Raw genomic sequence first — 18435 nt, forward strand, 5'->3', positions numbered from 1 at the left:
TAAACCAATAATCCCTGTCTTTATAGCTGTGTTACTATGTAGACAGCTGCATGGTTATAATGTCACATTTCCAGATACATGAAACACACATGTATAAATGGAAATAATGCACAAAACGGATTCCAACAATTCTTTAACTCCATGTATCAACTTACAATCTTAATAATGACACAACTAGGAAAGAATATTTGCATAGAGTGTGGAGCAATATGGCACTAGTTTCTACAATATATATGTTAAAATCTACATTATTATTATTATTATTATTATTATTTATTATTATTATTATTCGCAGTAGTAGTAGTACTAGTAGTAGTATTAGTAGTAGTATTAATATTAATATTATTATTATTATTATTATTCAAAGTAGTAGTAGTAGTAGTATTAATATTAGTATTAGTATTAGTATTATTAGTATTATTATTATTATTAGTATTAGTATTATTATTATTATTATTATTATTATTATTATTATTATTATTATTATTCACAGTAGTAGTAGTAGTAGTAGTAGTAGTAGTAGTAGTAGTAGTAGTAGTAGTAGTAGTAGTAGTAGTAGAAGTAACTAACTAACTACAAAGCACTGCCAAAATCATTTCTCCTCATTTTACAGCTCAGTTTACAATATATAGGCAAAATATAGGCTTTGCTGCCACTCTGTGGTGATAACGACACAATACATGTTGCAGTTTAACCACAAAGGCTTGTTTTAAAGCAATAATAAACTTTAGCGATGAATCTACAGCGTTTATAATGAGAGACACTAACTATTATAATGTTTATAGTTTTATAAGTTCATAAACATCATCAATAATAACTATTATAACTGTTGAAAGGTTTATAAGTCTGTCAGAACAGAGCATCATGTTGACGTGCTGCTAGCTGCGTCACGTTACACCTTAAGGAACCACGTGAGCACTTCCGTTTTCTCTTCACAATAAAACCAAGTTTCAGTGTCAAGTTTCACATCAAACGCCACGTGAGAACTTCCGTTTTTCCATAAGGACTACACTTAAGAACTACATGTTCCATACACCACGGGACGCTAGGAGAACTACATTCTAGCCTCTAAAAACGACATGTTCCATACACCACGGGACGCTAGGAGAACTACATTCTAGCCTCTAAAAACTACATGTTCCATACACCACGGGACGCTAGGAGAACTACATTCTGAGCCTCTAAAAACGACATGTTCCATACACAACGAGACGCTAGAAGAACTACATTCTGAGCCTCTAAAACTACATGTTCCATACACCACGGGACGCTAGGAGAACTACATTCTGAGCCTCTAAAAACTACATGTTCCATACACCACGGGACGCTAGAAGTCAGTGAGCATTAGCTTAAGTTATTGTTATCCTTGTTTTATCTTTATAGCTATTATTAAGGGTTATCGTTGTTTTAAAGGACAGTCCATTAATTGTGTAATTAATTAGGCTACTAATAGTTGGATGTGTTGAAATAAAGAACAGTTTCTACATCAGTGGCAGCGGTGGCCGAACGGATAGCGGCGCGGTCTAGATACCGGAAGGTTCCCAGTTCGAACCAGCCGTCCGACACGTTAAAATTACCACCGCTGAAATGCCCTTGAACAAGGCATCAACCACTACGATGAAATGTGTTCTATGAGCAGGGCCTGGCTGGAAACAAGTTCTTGAGCTTAGCCCAGATACCCTGGGTAAATATAGATTTCATTTCATTTCATTTCATCAAATGTAGGACTTTTTCGTTTTTACATCATTTGAAAAGCTAGCTAGCAGGCTAGCAGTCACAGAATTCGATAGGTCACCGATTTCAATGTAACACACCGGAAACTTCAACCAGAATCTGGTTTACTTCAGCGCTAAACAACCTTTATTTATAACTCGATGAAAACAACAGACATTTCTGCTTTTGATAACGTATAAAACCTTTCAACAGCTACAATACTGATTATTGATGATGTTTAGGAACTTATAAAACTATAAAAATTATAATAGTTAGTGTCTCTCATTATAAACGCTGTAGATTCATCGTTATAGTTTATTATTGCTTTAAAACAAGCTTTGTGGAATACTGCAACAATTGTGTAATGTGCAGTTATCACCACAGAGTGGCAGCAAAGCCTATATTTTGCATATATATTGTAAACTGAGCTGTAAAATGAGGAGAAATCATATTATTATTACTACTACTAATAATAATAATAGATAATACTGCTGCTGCTGCTGCTGCTACTACTGCTACTACTACTACTAATAATAATAATAATAATAATAATAATAATAATAATAATCAGATCACTGGCGTCAATGTTACAAATTAATCTGAGTTCATGTGAGATCAAGTTGTTAATGTAAAAAGTAAAATAAAATAAGTCCCCCCCCCCTGTGGTATCTCTAAGGAGGACCCCCTAGGGGCCCCAGACCCTCTGTCTCTAAGGAGGACCCCCTAGGGGCCCCAGACCCTCTGTCTCTAAGGAGGACCCCCTAGGGGTCCCATCCCCTCTGTCTCTAAGGAGGACCCCCTAGGGGTCCCAGACCCTCTGTCTCTAAGGGGGACCCCCTAGGGGTCCCAGACCCTCTGTCTCTAAGGGGGACCCCCTAGGGGCCCCAGACCCTCTGTCCCTAGGGGTCCCATCCCCTCTGTCTCTAAGGAGGACCCCCTAGGGGTCCCAGACCTTCTGTCTCTAAGGAGGACCCCCTAGGGGTCCCAGACCCTCTGTCTCTAAGGGGGACCCCCTAGGGGCCCCAGACCCTCTGTCTCTAAGGGGGACCCCCTAGGGGCCCCAGACCCTCCGTCTCTAAGGGGGACCCCCTAAGGGCCCCAGACCCTCTGTCCCTAGGGGTCCCATCCCCTCTGTCTCTAAGGAGGACCCCCTAGGGGTCCCAGACCCTGTCTCTAAGGAGGACCCCCTAGGGGTCCCAGACCCTCTGTCTCTAAGGGGGACCCCCTAGGGGCCCCAGACCCTCTGTCTCTAAGGGGGACGCCCCGGGGGGTCCCAGACCCTCTGTCTCTAAGGGGGACCCCATAGGGGTCCCAGACCCTCTGTCTCTAAAGGGGACCCCCTGGGGGTCCCAGACCATCTGGGCAGTATTATGCGTGTCTTAAGTACCAGGTCTTATTACTTAACTTAAGACCTGGAGGCGTGATCAATGCCATTTGGCTATTCTGAGTGGCCAAACATAATACTGCCCACAGTCTCTAAGGAGGACCCCATGGGGGTCCCAGACCCTCTATCTCTAAGGAGGACCCCCTGGGGGTCCCAGACCCTCTATCTCTAAGGAGGACCCCCTAGGGGTCCCAGACCCTCTGTTGAAGAACCCTCCCTGCCTTCGAGACAATTAGACACAGACAGGCCGTCGACCAGTGATGACGTTTATTGGAAAACGACAGAAGTGCAGACAGACATTCTTATAGAAAAGTGACTTATTAGACTGTACAGAAATAGTGCTTAGTTTGTACATGTGAGGCCATTCTAGAAGTGTTGGTGTTTTCCAAGGCAGTGTGTGTGTGGGGGGGGGGGGGGGGACTGGCATAAGGCCCAAAGCTTTGGTACATTCTGTGCAGACAGACGGCATGACTGCAGAAAAACTACAACCGTAAGAAATCAAGGGGGATCTTGTACATTTTCAGCTGATCTTTAGCCCCTCCTATATTCAGCTATAGTGTAGATCTATAGGGCGCTAGCCCCTCCTATATTCAGCTAGGGTAGATTTATAGGGCCCTAGCCCCTCCTATATTCAGCTATAGTGTAGATTTATAGGGCCATAGCCCCTCCTATATTCAGCTATTAGTGTAGATTTATAGGGCACTAGCCCCTCCTATATTCAGCTATAGTGTAGATTTATAGGGCCCTAGCCCCGCCTATATTCAGCTATAGTGTAGATTTATAGGGCCCTAGCCCCTCCTATATTCAGCTATAGTGTAGATTTATAGGGCGCTAGCCCCTCCCATATTCAGCTATAGTGTAGATTTATAGGGCGCTAGACCCTCCTATATTCAGCTATAGTGTAGATTTATAGGGCCCTAGCCCCTCCTATATTCAGCTATTAGTGTAGATTTATAGGGCGCTAGCCCCTCCTATAGGGGGCGCTATCCCCTCCATTGACAATGAATGGAGAATGTACGTCATTATGTGGACGAGCAAATCGACATGATAAGAGCGCCCCTCGCTTCACACGGGTGTGATTTTTCCTTTCTTTTGCATTTCCATCTGTCCGCAGCATTCCCTGTCTTAGATTGATTTATAAAATAAGTTAATGTTTAATTGTGTGTCCACCCCCCCCGTACAGCTGTGCCCAATTTTGCTCCCCTAAAAACAACCGTCAAACACATTGTGAAATAATGTGTTGGACGGCTTTATATTAGAATACATTCTAAGAGTGTAAACAGAGACTGCTTTATATTAGAATACATTCTAAGAGTGTAAACAGAGACTACAGTAGGAACTAGTAGGACATGTTCTAGTCATCGCTGATAGATCCACACTGTCCAGAAACCTGCCGAGTATAAACTATAGCTAGTTATAAAGTGTGACAGCTGTAAACTAAACTATCGCTAGTTATAAAGTTTCAGTGATAAAAGCTGAAAAACACTCCAACACACATCAATATAAATGCTTCATTGAAAATCAGTCACAACTTTGGTTTGTATTTTTCTTCCTCTATAATAATCATTAAATAAGAGAGTATCTGGTGTGGGATAACAATAATATATTATGAATATAACTAAATGACAGTTAAACTCAGTGTGGTTCCGACCCTCGTGCAGAACAAGAAGTATGAAAAAAGATATACTCCAGGCTCTAGAAAACTGTGTGTGTGTGTGTGTGTGTGTGTGTGTGTGTGTGTGTGTGTGTGTGTGTGTTACATAAAGTACAGTGTGCGTGTGTGTTCAAACAAACCTTTTCAAATACAGTGTGTAAGTTCTGGGGACAAATAATACACAAAGCTACACATGCTAACTAACGTCACAATTAAGTTAAGGAAAATCAAACCTATAAATAAATGACTGTTTTAAAACAGGCAGTATAAACTCATTATGGCAATAATTAGAATAAAAGCATAATTATTATAGATATGACGAAACAAAACAGAATTTATGTTATTTAAATACAATGATATATGTTTGAATGTTGGTGGATGTTGTGGAGTCAGTTCCTTCCTTTGCATTTCAGCAAGTTGGATTTTGTCTTACAAATTCATATGTAAAAAGGGTGAACCACAAAAGGCTCTTTCATTATCCAATCTATTAAGAAATCTTATTAGGAAATAAATGAATTCAGTTCCGTGACGAATGTGAACGGGCCTTTGATCCTGTTTACGTCATGCAGTGATGTATGAACAATCAACATTCAATAAAGTTCAGTCAGAACAGAAACTGTACAAAACAGACCTGGGTAATAATTTAAAAGAAAAAGATTATCTGTGAATCATTCATAATCGTTTTAGATAATGTCCCAAGGCTGATTGACTGTGTGTTCAATTTTAAAGTAATTGAAACGTAATTTTCACTGAAATGATATGGGAGAAAAACATTGAATTGTTATTTACCAATTGACCAATAAGGTCTTGTGTTTTACATTCATATACACATCGTTATTACAAAATGTATAAATAGAAATACTGTAAGAATAGCCAAACGCTTTATGTCTGGACTGTTTAAAATCAGTCAGAAAAGTCATCTTAACTTCCGGTGGAAATCCACCTTCACTTCCGGTGAAAAAAATCTACCTTCACTTCAGGTTAAAATCCACCTTCACTTCCGGTGAAAATCCACCTTCACTTCCGGTGAAAAATCCACCTTCACTTCAGGTTAAAATCCACCTTCACTTCAGGTTAAAATCCACCTTCACTTCAGGTTAAAATCCACCTTCACTTCAGGTTAAAATCCACCTTCACTTCAGGTTAAAATCCACCTTCACTTCTGGCCAATCAGAACGGAAGTGTACGTTGTTCGGTTGGCCAATCAGAACGGAAGTGTACGTTGTTCGGTTGGCCAATCAGAACGGAAGGGGACGTTGTTCGGTTGGCCAATCAGAGGCAATGTAAACGTTCGTTTTCTCATGCCAATATAAAGTCCTGGAAAAGACATGCTGTGATTGGCCACTAGTCTACTATAGGCACTACTAGTAGTAGTCTGTGATTGGCCAATAGTCTACTAGGCAAAATTAGTAGTAGTCAGTGAAGTGCCGTCTCCAACAAAGTGCCTTTGTTGGAGACGAACTGCAACAGCCAATGAGGTCGCGCCAGCGAACTGCAACAGCAAATGAGGTCGCGCCAACGAACTGCAACAGCCAATGAGGTCACTCCAATGAACTGCAGCAGCCAATGAGGTCACTCCAATGAACTGCAGCAGCTAATGAGGTCGCTCCAATGAACTGCAGCAGCCAATGAAGTCGCTCCAATGAACTGCAGCAGCCAATGAGGTCGCTCCAATGAACTGCAGCAGCCAATGAGGTCGCTCCAATGAACTGCAGCAGCCAATGAGGTCGCTCCAATGAAGTGTGCAATTTCACTAAAGTGTTAAATCAAATAAAGTGTGAAATGTGAACAAGCTTTGAGAGTGAGATAGACAGGCAGATAGACAGGTTAGTGAGATAGACAGGCAGATAGACAGGTTAGTGAGATAGACAGGCAGATAGACAGGTTAGTGAGATAGACAGGCAGATAGACAGGTTAGTGAGATAGACAGGCAGATAGACAGGTTAGTGAGATAGACAGGCAGAGAGACAGGTTAGTGAGATAGACAGGCAGATAGACAGGTTAGTGAGATAGACAGGCAGATAGACAGGTTAGTGAGATAGACAGGCAGATAGACAGGTTAGTGAGATAGACAGGCAGATAGACAGGTTAGTGAGATAGACAGGCAGATAGACAGGTTAGTGAGATAGACAGGCAGATAGACAGGTTAGTGAGATAGACAGGCAGATAGACAGGTTAGTGAGATAGACAGGCATCAGATAGACAGGTTAGTGAGATAGACAGGCAGATAGACAGGTTAGTGAGATAGACAGGCAGATAGACAGGCAGGTAGCCAGGTTAGTGAGATAGACAGGCATCAGATAGACAGGCAGATAGACAGGTTAGTGAGATAGACAGGCAGATAGACAGGTTAGTGAGATAGACAGGCAGAGAACTGCTGTTGTTTTCCTGTTACATTGTGCAGCCAGCGCTACGCCAGAGCCATAGAGTAGACATAGTTACGTCATTGAGGCCAGAGCCATATAGTAGACAGTTACGTCATTGAGGCCAGAGCCATAGAGTAGCCAGAGTTACGTCATTGAGGCCAGAGCCATAGAGTAGACAGAGTTACGTCATTGAGGCCAGAGCCATAGAGTAGACAGAGTTACGTCATTGAGGCCAGGGCCATAGAGTAGACAGAGTTACGTCATTGAGGCCAGAGCCATATAGTAGACAGTTACGTCATTGAGGCCAGAGCCATAGAGTAGACAGAGTTACGTCATTGAGGCCAGAGCCATAGAGTAGACAGAGTTACGTCATTGAGGCCAGAGCCATAGAGTAGACAGAGTTACGTCATTGAGGCCAGAGCCATATAGTAGACAGAGTTACGTCATTGAGGCCAGGGCCATAGAGTAGACAGAGTTACGTCACTGAGGGCAGAACTATATAGTAGACAGAGTTACGTCATTGAGGCCAGAGCCATAGAGTAGACAGAGTTACGTCATTGAGGCCAGAGCCATAGAGTAGACAGAGTTACGCCATTGAGGCCAGAGCCATAGAGTAGACAGAGTTACGTCATTGAGGCCAGAGCCATAGAGTAGACAGAGTTACGTCATTGAGGCCAGAGCCATAGAGTAGACAGAGTTACGTCATTGAGGCCAGAGCCATATAGTAGACAGAGTTACGTCATTGAGGCCAGAGCCATATAGTAGACAGAGTTACGTCATTGAGGCCAGAGCCATAGAGTAGACAGAGTTACGTCATTGAGGCCAGAGCCATAGAGTAGACAGAGTTACGTCATTGAGGCCAGAGCCATAGAGTAGACAGAGTTACGCCATTGAGGCCAGAGCCATATAGTAGACAGAGTTACGTCATTGAGGCCAGAGCCATAGAGTAGACAGAGTTACGCCATTGAGGCCAGAGCCATATAGTAGACAGAGTTACGTCATTGAGGCCAGAGCCATAGAGTAGACAGAGTTACGTCATTGAGGCCAGAGCCATAGAGTAGACAGAGTTACGCCATTGAGGCCAGAGCCATATAGTAGACAGAGTTACGTCATTGAGGCCAGAGCCATAGAGTAGACAGAGTTACGCCATTGAGGCCAGAGCCATATAGTAGACAGAGTTACGTCATTGAGGCCAGAGCCATAGAGTAGACAGAGTTACGTCATTGAGGCCAGAGCCATAGAGTAGACAGAGTTACGCCATTGAGGCCAGAGCCATATAGTAGACAGAGTTACGTCATTGAGGCCAGAGCCATAGAGTAGACAGAGTTACGTCATTGAGGCCAGAGCCATAGAGTAAGACAGAGTTACGTCATTGAGGCCAGAGCCATAGAGTAAGACAGAGTTACGTCACTGAGGGGGCAGAACACGCTGTTCATGCAGCCTGGATGGAGAGAGACAAGCTGGAGTTGGAAATACATTGTTTTCAACGAGGGGCGGCACAAATATCAGCAATCTGTAGGCAATGTGTGCAACATGACGACTGTTTTAAAGTATTGTACAGTGACAACTAAAGTCTCTGTAATGTTTGTTGTACTATTACTAAAAAAAACAATCTAAAATAAAGGGATTTAAGATCATTAAAGCTGGGCCGTTGCCTGAGTCCAATCCATTCCATTTCTGCCTACTTCCGGTCCAGGACTTTGTCACTCTTCACCAATAGAAGTATATGTAGGAGAGCCTCCATTGGACTGAATCCAATAGAAGTCTATGTAGGAGAGCCTCCATTGGACTGAAGCCAATAAAAGTCTATGTAGGAGAGCCTCCATTGGACTGAAGAGAGAGAGAGAGAGAGAGACAGAGAGACAGAGAGAGAGAGAGAGAGAGAGGTGTGTAAATAAATACACACCGCTGTAAGTGTATTTAACGCTGCTCACACACCAGTCACCAAGTGACCTGTGGGTTGGGGTCCCTTGGCAGGTTCCAGGGTCACAGGGTCATGACCTGTGGTTTGGGGTCCCTTGGCAGGTTCCAGGGTCACAGGGTCATGACCTGTGGGTTGGGGTCCCTTGGCAGGTTCCAGGGTCACAGGGTCATGACCTGTAGGTTGGGGTCCCTTGGCAGGTTCCAGGGTCTCAGGGTCATGACCTGTGGGTTGGGGTCCCTTGGCAGGTTCCAGGGTCACAGAGTCATGACCTGTGGGTTGGGGTCCCTTGGCAGGTTCCAGGGTCATGACCTGTGGGTTGGGGTAACTTGGCAGGTTCCAGGGTCACAGGGTCATGACCTGTGGGTTGGGGTAACTTGGCAGGTTCCAGGGTCACAGGGTCATGACCTGTGGGTTGGGGTCCCTTGGCAGGTTCCAGGGTCACAGGGTCATGACCTGTGGGTTGGGATCCCTTGGCAGGTTCCAGGGTCATGACCTGTGGGTTGGGGTCCCTTGGCAGGTTCCAGGGTCACAGGGTCATGACCTGTGGGTTGGGGTCCCTTGGCAGGTTCCAGGGTCACAGGGTCATGACCTGTGGGTTGGGGTCCCTTGGCAGGTTCCAGGGTCACAGGGTCATGACCTGTGGGTTGGGGTCCCTTGGCAGGTTCCAGGGTCACAGGGTCATGACCTGTGGGTTGGGGTCCCTTGGCAGGTTCCAGGGTCACAGGGTCATGACCTGTGGTTTGGGGTCCCTTGGCAGGTTCCAGGGTCACAGGGTCATGACCTGTGGGTTGGGGTCCCTTGGCAGGTTCCAGGGTCACGGGGTCATGACCTGTGGGTTGGGGTCCCTTGGCAGGTTCCAGGGTCACAGGGTCATGACCTGTGGGTTGGAGTCCCTTGGCAGGTTCCAGGGTCACAGAGTCATGACCTGTGGGTTGGGGTCCCTTGGCAGGTTCCAGGGTCATGACCTGTGGGTTGGGGTCCCTTGGCAGGTTCCAGGGTCATGACCTGTGGGTTGGGGTCCCTTGGCAGGTTCCAGGGTCACAGAGTCATGACCTGTGGGTTGGGGTCCCTTGGCAGGTTCCAGGGTCACAGGGTCATGACCTGTGGGTTGGGGTCCCTTGGCAGGTTCCAGGGTCACAGGGTCATGACCTGTGGGTTGGGGTCCCTTGGCCGGTTCCAGGGTCACAGGGTCATGACCTGTAGGTTGGGGTCCCTTGGCAGGTTCCAGGGTCACCCTCGAAGCCGTGATCTCTAAAGCACGTCATGTCAACATGACGTGCTTTAGGAAAAAACAATTCAGACTATCAGACTGTTCTAGTCTGATAGGGAGGGGCGGGGCGGGAGGGGCGGGTCTGGAGGGGCGGGTCTGGAGGGGCGGGTCTGGAGGGGCGGGGCGGGTCTGGAGGGGCGGGGCGGGTCTGGAGGGGCGGATCTGGAGGGGCGGGAGAGGCGGGGCGGGAGGGGCGGGGCGGGTCTGGAGGCGCGGCTGAGATTTGTGCACGCCCTGATTGGATCTCACCGATCTGTCCGTCAGCCCCTCCCCCCAGTGCAGCGCTACGTCAAATCATATGGAGCGACGCCCACCCGGAAGGGTTGACTCCTCCCACTTCTAGACCAGAGCGGTCGATGCGTTTCCTCCAGGCTTTTTTTTTTTTTGACCCCGTGTCCCCTAGGGTAGGTACCCTCACGTGTTCTCCCCGTGTCCCCTAGGGTAGGTACCCTCACGTGTTCTCCCCGTGTCCCCTAGGGTAGGTACCCTCACATGTTCTCCCCGTGTCTCCTAGGGTAGGTACCCTCACATGTTCTCCCCGTGTCCCCTAGGGTAGGTACCCTCACGTGTTCTCCCCGTGTCCCCTAGGGTAGGTACCCTCACGTGTTCTCCCCGTGTCCCCTAGGGTAGGTACCCTCACATGTTCTCCCCGTGTCCCCTAGGGTAGGTACCCTCACATGTTCTCCCCGTGTCCCCTAGGGTAGGTACCCTCACATGTTCTCTCCGTGTCCCCTAGGGTAGGTACCCTCACATGTTCTCCCCATGTCCCCTAGGGTAGGTACCCTCACATGTTCTCCCCGTGTCCCCTAGGGTAGGTACCCTCACATGTTCTCCCCGTGTCCCCTAGGGTAGGTACCCTCACGTGTTCTCCCCCGTGTCCCCTAGGGTAGGTACCCTCACATGTTCTCCCCGTGTCCCCTAGGGTAGGTACCCTCACGTGTTCTCCCCCGTGTCCCCTAGGGTAGGTACCCTCACATGTTCTCCCCGTGTCCCCTAGGGTAGGTATCCTCACAAAAAACATGCAGTAATCCTGGTCTCTATACTGCCTCCCCCTGTCCAGCCGGGGAAACCCCCCCCCCTGTCAGGTGAAAAGAAGCGACTCGTGCATTAAAGGAAGCATGAGGTCAGTCCGTTGCTCTCCCCAGGTTGGCAGAGGAAGTGTAGCGCCCAGGATTACATCAGATAATTGACAAAAATGGGTTACAAAATCGTGGGATAAAAATGTGAAAAGGTGTGGTCACTCCAGACTCTATTGAAGGTGAAGGTCACTGAAGGTCACTCCAGACTCTATTGAAGGTGAAGGTCACTGAAGGTCACTCCAGACTCTATTGAAGGTGAAGGTCACTGAAGGTCACTCCAGACCAAACGTACTGGTCTCCTCTACAGCGGTCAGCATCTTCTCGTGAAGCGTGGAGAAGGACGGGTAAGGAGGAAGGTCCAGCCGGTTGAAGCACGTATGGGCTCTGGATGGACGGAGACGCACACACGCACGCACGCACGCACGCACGCACGCACGCACGCACACGTTTCATGGGTTAATATACAGTAATTCAACTATGGAGATAAACATCTATCTAGCTGCATGTCGCTCACCTGGGCAGGGAGGAGACTTTACCCCACTTCTCCACACAGAACCTGCGAGGTCCGTTGCTGCCTCGGAGGGCCGCGAAGCCCTCGTACGGAATGCTGGAGGTCCCTGTCACAAACTAGACACACAGAGAGACAATAAACGCTACTGGAGGTCCCTGTCACAAACTAGAGACACACAGAGAGAGACAATAAACGCTACTGGAGGTCCCTGTCACAAACTAGACACACAGAGAGACAATAAATGCTACTGGAGGTCCCTGTCACAAACTAGAGACACAGAGAGATACAATAAACGCTACTGGAGGTCCCTGTCACAAACTAGAGACACACAGAGAGAGACAATAAACGCTACTGGTCCCTGTCACAAACTAGACCGATGGACGCACGCACGCACGCACGCACGCACGCACGCACGCACGCACGCACGCACACACACGCACACACACTAGGGCATTAACGACTTGAGATTTTTCCAAGTCGACTTGTCAGACAGTGAAGTCGAAGTTGAGTCGATTTATCGTTTTGTATGACGGGGGGGGGGTGGAGGTGCGCGCGCTCAACAGGGGCGGGTGGAGGTGCGCGCAATACGGAGCCTGTCAAACAAAGCACTGCGCACACAGTGGCCTCTCCAATATGGCACAGTGTATGTATCATCTATATGGCAAAGCGCTGATTATCAAAACATAAAACTATAATAGTAAATACTAAACAGTGTGTGCGTCGCACACTGGTACACAGACCAGAAAAGAGAACACAACAGGAAAGGGGGAATCATTGGCACACAGCGCCAGCAGCAGCAGCGCAGCAGCACAGCGCAGCACAGCGCAGCACAGCGGCCCGAGAAGTACACAATACAAAATATAACATTAACACTAGTGGCAGTCAGCCCGACCTTCAGAACACAATATAGAAGACATAGGTCTATATATTATCATCACAGCAGCCAGCAGCAGTTTGGCACATCATCAGAATACAATCTGCATTACCTTCCACGTGAAACTTCTCCTCCTCCTTCCCCTCCAACTCGATAACGTTCTCATGTTAGTTTGTTACTTATTTTCTGAGCCATGCAAATAAACAACAACCCGCACCGCACTGACCAGAGACGGAGAGGTTCATATGATGTGCCCCGCGCGTAAAGCTAAACCAGAAACAGGAGTCATTGCGTCAGCACGGATGTAGCCTCGGAAAGCCAGACGTTTTATTTCCAGCATGGAGGTGAGGGGGATATCGTTTGGGGATAAAGTTTGCACGCTTCTATCTGTTACTTCTCTGACGCAGCGCAGTTCAAACTTCAAATTCAGCCAGTCAATAGTGGGACACCGCGCGCTGAGAGCCACATACACAGCTGCAGTTGGTTTTTAATTAAGGGCGCGTTCTGAACTTCTGAATGCAATGCAAACTAATAGACCAATTATTTGTTTACAAACATTGGGACTGGGCGCACGGGTGACTGTTTCAGTGTTGCGCACAGAGAACAGATGATAAACAAGCTCACATCGCATCGCAGATGCGACTGTTGTGAGCGTAGAGGTCTGCGTGCGCGACACCATCGCGGGACGAAGCATAAATTATACTTGATGGGCTGCAGGTGCGCGTGCAGCCGTGCACAAACAGGCTCTGCTGCCGTGTTCATGAGCGCACCTCCCGTTCTTATGACAGCGACTGGAGGTTCTGTTTTGAATTGCTATTATTGTTCAAACACAACAGAAACCAAGGATTGACTTCTGTCCGTGACAAAATTCAATGCTACAGTTTGAATTCTGTACGCACGCACACAGAGCAAAAAATATGATATGGGGAAAACTTCTTCTTTTTTTTTCCAACTTTCGACTCCTCCTAATCTGAATCGACTTGTGTTAATGAAATCGATAAATCGATTTTTTAGTGAATGCCCTAACACACACACGCACACACACACACACACACACCTGCAGCAGCCTGAGTCTCTGTTCGTTGTTGAACCTCTCCACTGCTCCCCAGAACCAGCGGATCACCATGTGGTTGTCATGGTAACCTGCAGGGAAACACAGACAGCTTTATTACAACTCACTATTAAACAGTATTTATATTCACTATTAAAACAGTATTTATATTCACTATTAAACACTATTTATATTCACTATTAAACACTATTCTAACTAACACTATTTATATTCGCTATTAAACAATATTCTAAACTTTAGCTGTTGATAAACAGCAGATCTACAAGCTTGTAGGTCTGCTATTTTGAAAAATCATGAAAATGTGGTGCAAATCGTTGAATATATCCGCTCACAGCAAACGTTTATAACTAAAATCTGTGCTTCTGGGGGGGGGGGGGGGGGGGGGGGGGGGGGGGGGGGGGTGGGGGGGGGGGGGGGGGGGGGGGAGGTCCCTGTGCCAAATACATATAACCTTTGGGGTCCTTGATCACTTTCAAACGAGAGGAGGAAGTGGACCATGGACACATGTACATTAACGTTGGACACAAGTAACATGGACACACGTCGTGGACAACGTCGCCATTTGAACTGCAGCCTCCTTATTGGCTGAACAGGTCAGCTGAGCAGCCTCTTGATTGGCTGAACAGGTCAGCTGAGCAGCGTTATAATGAATAGAGCAAGGTCATAATTAACACATAATTAACACGTTTAGTTCCAGTTGGAGTTTCCTTTGCACTTGTGTACTGTTATTTTGTAGTACGTTTTGTCTCTTGGTTTCCTCTGTTGCTTGTGTTGCCTGTGTTGTCTCACCATGATTAGCCTAGTGTTTCCACCTGTGCCCTGTTTTCCCTGTGTATTTATACTCCCCTCTTTTTTCAGTTCTTTGTCAGTTCATTATTGTAGTCAGCAGTGTTCTGTATGTTCCTGAGTTTTGGTAATAAACTGGTTGCATTTGAGCTCCTCTGTCTCGACTTGACTGTCTGCGTTTGGGTCCTAACTCTCCTGCCTTGCATTGCGACAGTACTGTACTCTGTGTTGTACTACTCATACTGTACTCTGTGTTGTACTACTCATACTGTACTCTGTGTTGTACTTCTCGTACTGTACTCTGTGTTGTACTACTCATACAGTACTCTGTGTTGTACTACTCGTACTGTACTCTGTGTTGTACTACTCATACAGTACTCTGTGTTGTACTACTCATACTGTACTCTGTGTTGTACTACTCATACTGTACTCTGTGTTGTACTACTCATACTGTACTGTGTTGTACTACTAATACTGTACTGTGTTGTACTACTCATACTGTACTCTGTGTTGTACTACTCATACTGTACTCTGTGTTGTACTACTCATACTGTACTCTGTGTTGTACTACTCATACTGTACTCTGTGTTGTACTACTAATACTGTACTCTGTGTTGTACTACTCATACTGTACTCTGTGTTGTACTACTCATACTGTACTCTGTGTTGTACTACTAATACTGTACTTTGTGTTGTACTTCTCGTACTGTACTCTGTGTTGTACTACTCATACTGTACTCTGTGTTGTACTTCTCGTACTGTACTCTGTGTTGTACTACTCATACTGTACTCTGTGTTGTACTTCTCGTACTGTACTCTGTGTTGTACTACTCATACTGTACTCTGTGTTGTACTTCTCGTACTGTACTCTGTGTTGTACTACTCATACTGTACTCTGTGTTGTACTACTCATACTGTACTCTGTGTTGTACTATCCATACTGTACTCTGTGTTGTACTATTCATACTGTACTCTGTGTTGTACTACTCATACTGTACTGTGTTGTACTACTCATACTGTACTCTGTGTTGTACTACTCATACTGTACTCTGTGTTGTACTACTCGTACTGTACTATGTGTTGTACTACTCGTACTGTACTATGTGTTGTACTACTCATACTGTACTCTGTGTTGTACTACTCATACTGTACTCTGTGTTGTACTACTCATACTGTACTCTGTGTATACTGTACTCTGTGTTGTACTACACGTACTGTACTATGAGTTGTACTACTCGTACTGTACTCTGTGTTGTACTACTCATACTGTACTCTGTGTTGTACTACTCATACTGTACTCTGTGTTGTACTACTCATACTGTACTCTGTGTTGTACTACTCATACTGTACTCTGTGTTGTACTTCTCATACTGTACTCTGTGTTGTACTACTCATACTGTACTCTGTGTTGTACTACTCATACTGTACTCTGTGTTGTACTTATCGTACTGTACTCTGTGTTGTACTACACGTACTGTACTATGTGTTATACTACTCATACTGTACTCTGTGTTGTACTACTCATACTGTACTCTGTGTTGTACTACTCATACTGTACTCTGTGTTGTACTACTCATACTGTACTCTGTGTTGTACTACTCATACTGTACTCTGTTGTACTACTCATACTGTACTCTGTGTTGTACTACTCATACTGTACTATGTTGTACTACTAATACTGTACTCTGTTGTACTACTCATACTGTACTCTGTGTTGTACTACTCATACTGTACTCTGTGTTGTACTACTCGTACTGTACTCTGTGTTGTACTACTCATACTGTACTCTGTGTTGTACTACTCATACTGTACTCTGTTGTACTACTCATACTGTACTCTGTGTTGTACTACTCATACTGTACTATGTTGTACTACTAATACTGTACTCTGTTGTACTACTCATACTGTACTCTGTGTTGTACTACTCGTACTGTACTATGTGTTGTACTACTCATACTGTACTCTGTGTTGTACTACTCATACTGTACTCTGTGTTGTACTACTAATACTGTACTCTGTGTTGTACTACTCATACTGTACTCTGTTGTACTACTCATACTGTACTCTGTGTTGTACTACTCGTACTGTACTCTGTGTTGTACTACTCATACTGTACTCTGTGTTGTACTACTCGTACTGTACTCTGTGTTGTACTACTCATACTGTACTATGTTGTACTACTCATACTGTACTCTGTGTTGTACTGCTAATACTGTACTCTGTGTTGTACTACTCATACTGTACTCTGTGTTGTACTACTCATACTGTACTCTGTGTTGTACTCATACTGTACTGTGTTGTACTACTAATACTGTACTCTGTGTTGTACTACTCATACTGTACTCTGTGTTGTACTACTCATACTGTACTCTGTGTTGTACTACTCATACTGTACTCTGTGTTGTACTACTCGTACTGTACTCTGTGTTGTACTACTCATACTGTACTCTGTGTTGTACTACTCATACTGTACTCTGTGTTGTACTACTCATACTGTACTCTGTGTTGTACTTCTCGTACTGTACTCTGTGTTGTACTACTCATACTGTACTCTGTGTTGTACTACTCATACTGTACTCTGTGTTGTACTACTCATACTGTACTCTGTTGTACTACTCATACTGTACTCTGTGTACTGTACCTCCTCTGTACTCTGTGTTGTACTTCTCGTACTGTACTCTGTGTTGTACTACTCATACTGTACTCTGTGTTGTACTACTCATACTGTACTCTGTGTTGTACTACTCATACTGTACTCTGTGTTGTACTACTCATACTGTACTCTGTGTTGTACTACTCATACTGTACTCTGTGTTGTACTACTCATACTGTACTCTGTGTTGTACTACTCATACTGTACTATGTGTTGTACTACTCATACTGTACTCTGTGTTGTACTACTCATACTGTACTCTGTGTTGTACTACTCATACTGTACTCTGTTGTACTACTCATACTGTACTCTGTGTTGTACTACTCATACTGTACTCTGTTGTACTACTCATACTGTACTCTGTGTTGTACTACTCATACTGTACTCTGTGTACTGTACCTCCTCTGTACTCTGTGTTGTACTACTCGTACTGTACTCTGTGTTGTACTACTCATACTGTACTCTGTGTTGTACTGTACTGTACTGTACCTCCTCTGTACTCTGTGTTGCTCCTCCAGTCTGCCAGGTCTATCTCTGCAGTACCAGCGATCACCAGCTCCAACTCTCTGGCATCAAACACTGAGACCAGCCTAGCATCCACCACCTGGAGAACACACACACACACACACACACACGCATGCACGCACACACACACGGCGCACGCACACACGCACGCACGCAAAAAAATAGTTATCATGAATCATGCGTAAGCTAAGAACGTAACAGTGGAATATCTATAATGAAACTATGCATGTATACTTTATGGTGCTGTCTACATAAAGTCTAAATCTACATAAAAATGTCGGGGCTAGGGCTAAGGATCTGATATGCACGGAAATGTGAATCCCTAGACTCCTTCAAAACTGCTCTCAACAAGCACTTACGGGCGGCTGCAATTCATAACATTATATGTATTACCGCGTGTGCGTGCGTGCGTGTGTGTGTGTGTGTGTTAACCTCGTAGAAGCCTCGTACGAGGCTCTCCGTCTGCGTCACCACTCCTCTCTCTATCCTCCACTTCACCATCCGCTCAATGTACTCCTTCTTGTTCTTCTCTGACACGGGGATGTTGGCCCCGCCCACCTTCAGCTCCCTCTCTGTTATCTGTTAGGGAAACACGCATCAGGCCCCGCCCACCTCCAGGCCCCG

The 18435-nt window shown here is 45.5% G+C and overlaps 1 protein-coding gene across 1 annotated transcript in view; it reads right to left on the reverse strand.

The window, feature by feature from the left end:
- Positions 1–11402: 11402 nt before the first annotated feature.
- LOC306917205 (E3 ubiquitin-protein ligase HECW2-like) overlaps positions 11403–18435 on the reverse strand; it is a 51866-nt gene continuing 44833 nt past the window's right edge. The window contains 5 exon segments of the mRNA XM_079495337.1: positions 11403–11774; positions 11905–12017; positions 13833–13918; positions 17776–17890; positions 18244–18390. Coding sequence (XP_079351463.1) covers positions 11663–11774; positions 11905–12017; positions 13833–13918; positions 17776–17890; positions 18244–18390 — 573 coding nt within the window. The 3' untranslated portion in view covers positions 11403–11662.

The sequence above is a fragment of the Electrona antarctica genome (genome assembly GCF_951216825.1).
Source record: "Electrona antarctica genome assembly, chromosome: 24".
Taxonomy (NCBI): domain Eukaryota; kingdom Metazoa; phylum Chordata; class Actinopteri; order Myctophiformes; family Myctophidae; genus Electrona; species Electrona antarctica.